General features: G+C 28.3%; 1 protein-coding gene across 1 annotated transcript; it reads left to right on the forward strand.

Annotated features, from left to right (window-relative positions):
* The first annotated feature begins 277 nt into the window (after positions 1-277).
* LOC119679201 lies at positions 278-6,612 on the forward strand. The gene is made up of 3 exons (XM_038091415.1): positions 278-346; positions 3,191-3,620; positions 6,051-6,612. Exons 1-3 carry the CDS (start codon positions 278-280, stop codon positions 6,584-6,586), a joined length of 1,035 nt encoding a protein of 344 aa, XP_037947343.1. The 3' UTR covers positions 6,587-6,612.
* The last annotated feature ends 483 nt before the right edge of the window (positions 6,613-7,095 follow it).

The following is a 7,095-nucleotide window of genomic DNA, read 5'->3' on the forward strand; positions in this document are numbered from 1 at the left end:
ATTCAATTTTTTTACTCTTAGATTTTAGATCTTAATGATTATTTACACTTGATGTGTGTATGTGTGTGCTGTTTGTGATACGCGTATTGATTTTGGAAGCTTTTTATGTGAATTCGATATACATCTCACTTCACTAATACTTTCGATTCTTTGTCTCACATTTTTTTGGCTTCCCAGCTTGATCTTTGCTTTGATGTCAAAATCATAAGATTTCAAAGCACTCAAACTAATTTGATTTCGCTATCAAGTCGTCATCGTAAATATCCAGCAGATAACGATGACTATTGGTAGTAGTTTCTTTTGGCAAAAAGTTACATTATGGGATTCCTCACAAATACAATTAAATGTTTTGTTTTTATTTTTAAAATGATCTATTACTAAGAAAAAACAATAAATGCCCATTAATTTATTTATCCGATCACAGTTGGATGTACTTAAAAATATATATTTATATTAGTATTTAATATATATATTTTATATTTTTCTTTTGTGTTATATATGAGTCTATACTATTAAATAAAAACAATTCTACAATAGTCATGTGATGAAACTTATGTGATAATAAAAATGGAGAAATAAATGTGACTTGATTGCATCAAATGTAGTTCTGTGGAGACATTATCATAACATTTATATCTAAAATGTATTTCAAGTTAACATTTTATGTTAACGCCAAGTCAATGGCATAACTTATTAAGTACCATAACTTATGACCAACGTCACCTATAACTAAAAGAATATTTTGAAACAAGTTTCTATGGAGTTAAAGTTTTTTTCAATAATGTAAACTTGCTTAAATCAGGTCATAATACGTTAAGTTAGTTTAGTTGGTTTATCAAAGGAACTCGTTTCTTAAAAAAACTGTAGATTACGCAATTGAGTTCTTAATATTACTGTTAAGCGTAAAATTTTGCCAACTTTACTTATATTATGTCTTGGAATTAGAATTTCATTGAAATACTTTTTTATAATTTATGCTAAAGTTGAAGTTATAATTCCTATCTTAATGTTAACTAAAATATTCTAAAGCTATTATATCAACAGAAATAAAATCAACTGTCATTCTATTTATGTGAAACAAAGACTTTTTTTCTTATTAAAGCAATTGTCTTAAACTTACTGTAAACTTGGGTGCCCATCTCTAGTACTTTAAGAGACCATCTTTCCTTCCATGTGAATATTTTGGTTTGCCATTATTTGTTTCATCGCTTCGTGGATATAGTTTTCAGTAAATTTTGATCCATATAGTTTTCTTCTATCTATTGTAAAAAGGTTGATTCGTAATGTTCCTGCAATTACCAATGCTGACACGCTTAAGTATGTACGGCTCGCTAACGCAATTCTCAGAAGTGCTCTTCTTTGTTCAACACTGAGTGTATTTTTTGACCATCTGCGTTCAGTGAATATGCCAGCACTTTATACCCTTTGAGTTATAGCTTTTATGTCACATTCGTCAGGAGTTACTGACTAACATTCCGACAATATTTACCATTCATTTACTCAAGATCTTCGGTATCTTAGATATTTTAATGCTTGCGTTTAGTAAGAAATTTTTGGGTATTATCCGAATTCAAGATACTTAACAATCTTTTGTGTCTTTTATATAAAATTATTTATTCGAATTTTGATTTGTCACGCAGTTCGACTTTTACTGTTGCTAGTCCATCCATATTTATATCGTCATCATTACTAGTGTTACGTTCCTTTGGGTTTCACGGATTATCGCATAATTATTTATGCAAATTAAAATTTACAATATAATACCTTTATGACGACAGTCACTATTATACATAACAGAAACTATTGTATTTAATAGAGACGTTTCAAACAGTAGTGAATTGCAACAACAAAATTATATTATTTTTAATGAATTAAATTTTCTGTTGACCATTTAGCTTTTTCAAGTATTGCTAAATATCCATCATCAGTGGCTTTTTAGAATTATTTCTTTTATTTAATTACTAAATAATTTTTTTAAGCTTTTAATTTGGCAGGATACGAGATCAACCCTTTGTGCTTGCAGTATCGAAAAATAATTTATGAATAATTAATTATAAGAAATAATTTCAAAACACCACTGATGATGGGTATTTGACAATACTCGAGACATTTAAAAATAATATAATTTTTTTTTTGCTGCAATTCACTACTGTTAAAGACCTCTCTTTAGATTTTTGTGTTTTAGGATTACATGTTATATTTTGAAAGTAACGACAAGATCACATGTTAGGATCACAAGATATATTTTGAAAGTGAAGTAACGATAATCTTAAGTATGTCTTATATAAATATTTACAAGATTAGTTATCTGCAAATGCATCAAATAAACAGTATCTTGTAGATCATTTAAATTGTCTGCTGCAAATATTTTTTCCGGTAACATAAAAGTACTCATTCATTCATTTGAAATCGTCTAACAAATTAAATAAAATAAGATTAATAAGTAAACTAATATTAATAACTAACTGTAAAACACATGAATATACTTTTTATTTAAATTTTTTAAAGTTTTTAACAAATTAAGCAATTAAACTTGTTTTTAACGTTGGCAAAGGTTGTGGTATGAATATCACATACACAAAAGGTGGTTAACAAATGTTAAAATAGGTTAAACGTTAAAAACATAAAAATAAAATTAAATAACTTAAAAGTATTAAAATTGACTAATTATTATATATATTAAAAATACTTATTACAACATAGTACGCGCTGTTATAACATCATATAAAAAGACATGAGTTAAATGGATAAAAGTGATAATTATTTTAGATGCGCTATTATTATGACTTTTTATTGCATTTATAACTATTTTATTGAAAACATTAACTATTTATATAATAAATCAAATGCTAAAAAAACCATAAACATTATTTTTTTAAAGCATAAACATAATAAATGTATATATATATATATATATATGTGAAATGCACACTTAATATTTTCTGCTTAATTACACAGAAATATGTGAGTAAGTTTGTTGCTTAAGTCTTTTGAATATCGTGAATAAATCGATGACTAGTAGCGCTGTTTGAAGCTACCAGTTGCATTTCAACTGCAATAGATTCATATTTTATTGGACTAAGTGGAATGAAGTGAATTTATTTATCTTAAAATTGATTTGTAATAAATATTTAAAATAAAATTTCTTAATTATTTTTAATATTTATTTATTTTATTCACAATTTTACAGATTCTAACAAAACAATATTGTGCCGCGCTTTTGTTGATTGCTTTGATTTTTTGTTGCAACACAGATACGTTGCTTGCCGCCAAATTAACAAAACAAACAACAGCAATCAAAGCAGCTGAGACTAATTTAAATACCACAAAAAATGAAACAACAGTTGCAACAATAGCTAATGCAGCTACTACTTCATCTGAGGAAGTAGATGAAGATGATGACGAAGCTGAAGCTGAAGCTGAGGCTGATGACGATGATGAAGATGGCGATGAAAGTGAAGCTGTTGCAACAACATCTGGTGAGAAAACTGCTGTGCAGCCAGTAAGTGACTCAACTTCATTGAGTGTCTGGGGTATGGTGCGTGGCATCTGGAATTGGCTGAGAGACGATATCAGTGAAAGCCTCTTTGGCGATGACAGCAGCACAACAGCGGCAAGTGGTATGTTACAAAAATAACAAACATGCAGTGAATTTCAACTACATGCATAGTTGAAGTTCATTGTTAATGATCGTGTAAGAAGTGTAATTGAGATTAAGGCGACAATTAGGTATTTCTATGCAGTAACCTGCATTTTTCATTACTAATGGCACCTTTCTTTTTATGAGTTTTCTGTGTTGTCATATTTTTGTTATTGTTTGTAGGCAATTGTTATATTGCACTTAGTGTAATATTGTTGTTACTTTTTTGTTAGTTTCCATTTGTAGGCGTAGAAAATCGGAGGGCATAGATATTGTTCATTTACTTTCTGCATTATGCAATTGCACTGCATTTGGTTGCATTAGTAATAATATTATGTAAGTTAGGAAATGAGTTATAGATACTTTATTTGATTAATAATGCATACGTTACAGTATTACACACTTAATGAACCTTAATTACAAACTATTATATTTTTCAAAAAAGCAGAAATTTAGAAATTTTAGGTATTGTGTGTTTATAAACAATTAACCTTTTGTTTAGTTGTAACACTGACTTTACAAATATTTTAAAAATGTTAAATGTGAAAACCTACTTAACTAAATTTGACACATAAACATGAAAAAGTGTAATTGAATTTCAATTTCAAGTTGAAGGCTTTGTTCAAATTTACATTGAAGTATTTCACCTAAAAAGTTGCTAAAAATTTCTTTAAATTCCTCTTAGATTTATCATATCTATTTTACTTTATTTTACTTTATATAATTTAATTTTATTTTTTCGCAGCTCTATCTTATCTTACTTTCGTTTTCAATGATACACATTCAGTCTGCAAAATCAAATGGAAAAATGCTCGAACCATGTGAGGTGCTAAATACTCTGAAATACTGACTTCCAACTGGCATTGGTTTTTAGACACACAAAACTGTTTTGTTTTTACTCACTTCATTCGCAGTTTCACTTTCGGTTCTTTTTTGCTAAACGCATTTAAACACCAGAAAAAAGATATTTTTAATAATAATTATAAAAAAGATTGAATTTTATATATCAGACGAAAGAGTGGTGTTTAGTATCACGGATATTGGATCTCTTATTGTTTACGTGCAGATTGTTTAAAAAAATATCAAAAATTTATTTTAATTTTACTTTTTCGTAATTGAAAATTATTTTTATGAGAAAAATATTGTTCAGCTCTGATTAGTAAATTGAAAACATTTTAAATCTATCTTCAAGTTAATAGATACAATTTCTTTTATACAATTTTTAGTTTATGTTTATGGCATGGCACTGAAAGCAGATCAATTGCATTAAATAATAAAAATTATTGGAAAAGAAAACAATAAAAAGAAAAAGTAAAATAATTTAGAAATATTATTAATAAATTCATTAGACTCACATAATCGATATTAAAAAACTATAATTTTAATATATAACATAATTAAAATTAAGACTACTAAGTAAATTCACTGCATTGTCTTGTTTGTGCCAATATAACAGGGGCTATGAGAAGCTATATAACTGACAGCCTGAGAATGCTTCTTGGTAACTTGCCGATTTCTTTTCTATCTAAGAGTATAAGTTATGTCTTATCTAAAAAGCCAAAATATATAGACACAACAAAATTTCTTAAAAACCGTTCTTCTTGCAGAAGAAGTTATATTCTTCACAGATAACAACTGCAAAGCCTTATTTTTTACGGTTGCCGTAAGAGCTAACTCCAAATCAACGCTACTACAAAAGTTAAGACGATTGAAATCTTTGTGTTTTTTTTAATTTATTTTCTTTTATTTCGATTGTCAAGAATAGGGAATGAACAATATTTAAGAGTAAGTGGCTAAATATTTAAAATTATTGTGGGCTTGGACTGTGCTCAGTAGCTCATCCGTCTGTTGAAGTCGGTCACAGATTAAAATTCCCGTGGCGTTTATTTCCGGAGACGTGTGAATTTTCTTCCTTTTGATAGAAATCTAAACGCAAAACACTGCGTTTTACAGTAGACTTCCAAAGAACCCTACTAAGATGAAGTGTTCTGAAAGAAAAAGAAAAAGATTTTTTGACCCACTGGTATAATAATGAAGTCTTATGAGGGATCTTATGAAGGATATTAGGGATCTTATCTGTCTATATTATAGATCACTATTAAAATGATCCAGACACTATTAAGGTGTCCGTTATATAAGTGGGAATTTTCAACATTGATGTATGTCGATGTTGTAAAATAGATTTCGAAAGCGCGAACCGTGGTTCCCAGATAAATAAAGACTTAGTTGCACATAACATACGAAAAAGGGTTTTAAAAATATTACATTGTTGTTTTCAATATTTTTAATTTATTTAAATGTTGCATAGGATATGAGAGTTATTATAATTACTAACTTTTATTATAAATATTAACTTCTCTTTTATTTTATCTTATTTAATTTTTTTTTGTTGCTATAATCGTATTTTCAGAAGGACGTACATTTGGTAAAATTCGTCGTTTACAAATGGCTCTGATACCGATCATTTTTAAATTTGGTATACTAACGGCAATGGTTGCATTCTTAGTTATGTTATCAATGAAGACTATCTTCCTGCTTAAGGTTTTAATATTCATGAATGCTGCTATTGTTCTTGGTAAATTTTTGACACTGAAAGCTGATTGGGTACCACATACTACATCATATGTCGCACAACAACCATGGAATTATGGCAGCAATGGTTGGAATCAACATGTAAGTAAGAGTTGGACAACACCAGAACAAGAAGTACAACATCCAAGCAAAGAAATTCACTTACACATACATGGAGCACAAGCACAACCACAAGTACAAGCTTATTCATCATATGGCACCCAAACGAATCAGGGCTGGGAAAGACGAAGCGATCCTTATTCTGCTTATGAACCAATAGCAGTGGAAAATGAAGTAGAACATGATGAACTCAGTAATTCAGGTCCGATATTACATTTACCGACAAAATATCCGGCAAATCATCGAAGTTATTAAGTAGATGAGGGGAAGAGGGAGCGCAAGAAGAGTCAAGCTTTATTTATTTATTTAATGTATAAATTAAGTTATGTGTAAAACGCTTTTGTATATAAAAATGATATTTCATTAGGTAATTGTAATTTATTTTATTGTAATTTACTTTATTAATTTCTAAATAAAAATAAGTACAAATAAAGAACACTATTTAAATTTAATTCATTTAATTAAGTACTTATTGGTTAAGAAAGAAGCTTAAATAAATTTAATATAAATGAGTTAAACATGTATCTACTATTGAAAAATCTATAAAGTAAACAAAACTGAATGGAAACCACAAAATTAGTAGACCGCAGATATCAAATAAATTTTATAAAATTTATTAAGAAAATAGTAAAGACTTAACAAAATTATGATTGATGTCTTTCTGCAAAGAAAGCGCTATATAAGCTTGATTGAATTGAGTATCTTGTGGCTTAGCTGGAGGCATTGTTTCGCAGTTGCCATCTGCGGTGTTGGAATAGAAATAA

The sequence above is a fragment of the Teleopsis dalmanni genome, chromosome 1, assembly GCF_002237135.1.
Source record: "Teleopsis dalmanni isolate 2A chromosome 1, ASM223713v2, whole genome shotgun sequence".
In the NCBI taxonomy this organism is placed as follows: domain Eukaryota; kingdom Metazoa; phylum Arthropoda; class Insecta; order Diptera; family Diopsidae; genus Teleopsis; species Teleopsis dalmanni.

Excerpts from the sequence above, each read along its gene's own strand:
- LOC119679201 (XM_038091415.1), top strand. The coding sequence starts at position 278 with ATGACTATTGGTAGTAGTTTCTTTTGGCAAAAAGTTACATTATGGGAT. Across the intron at positions 347-3,190 it reads CCTCACAAATACAATTAAAT|ATTCTAACAAAACAATATTG; the intron begins GTTTTGTTTTTA and ends ACAATTTTACAG. Across the intron at positions 3,621-6,050 it reads CAGCACAACAGCGGCAAGTG|AAGGACGTACATTTGGTAAA; the intron begins GTATGTTACAAA and ends TCGTATTTTCAG.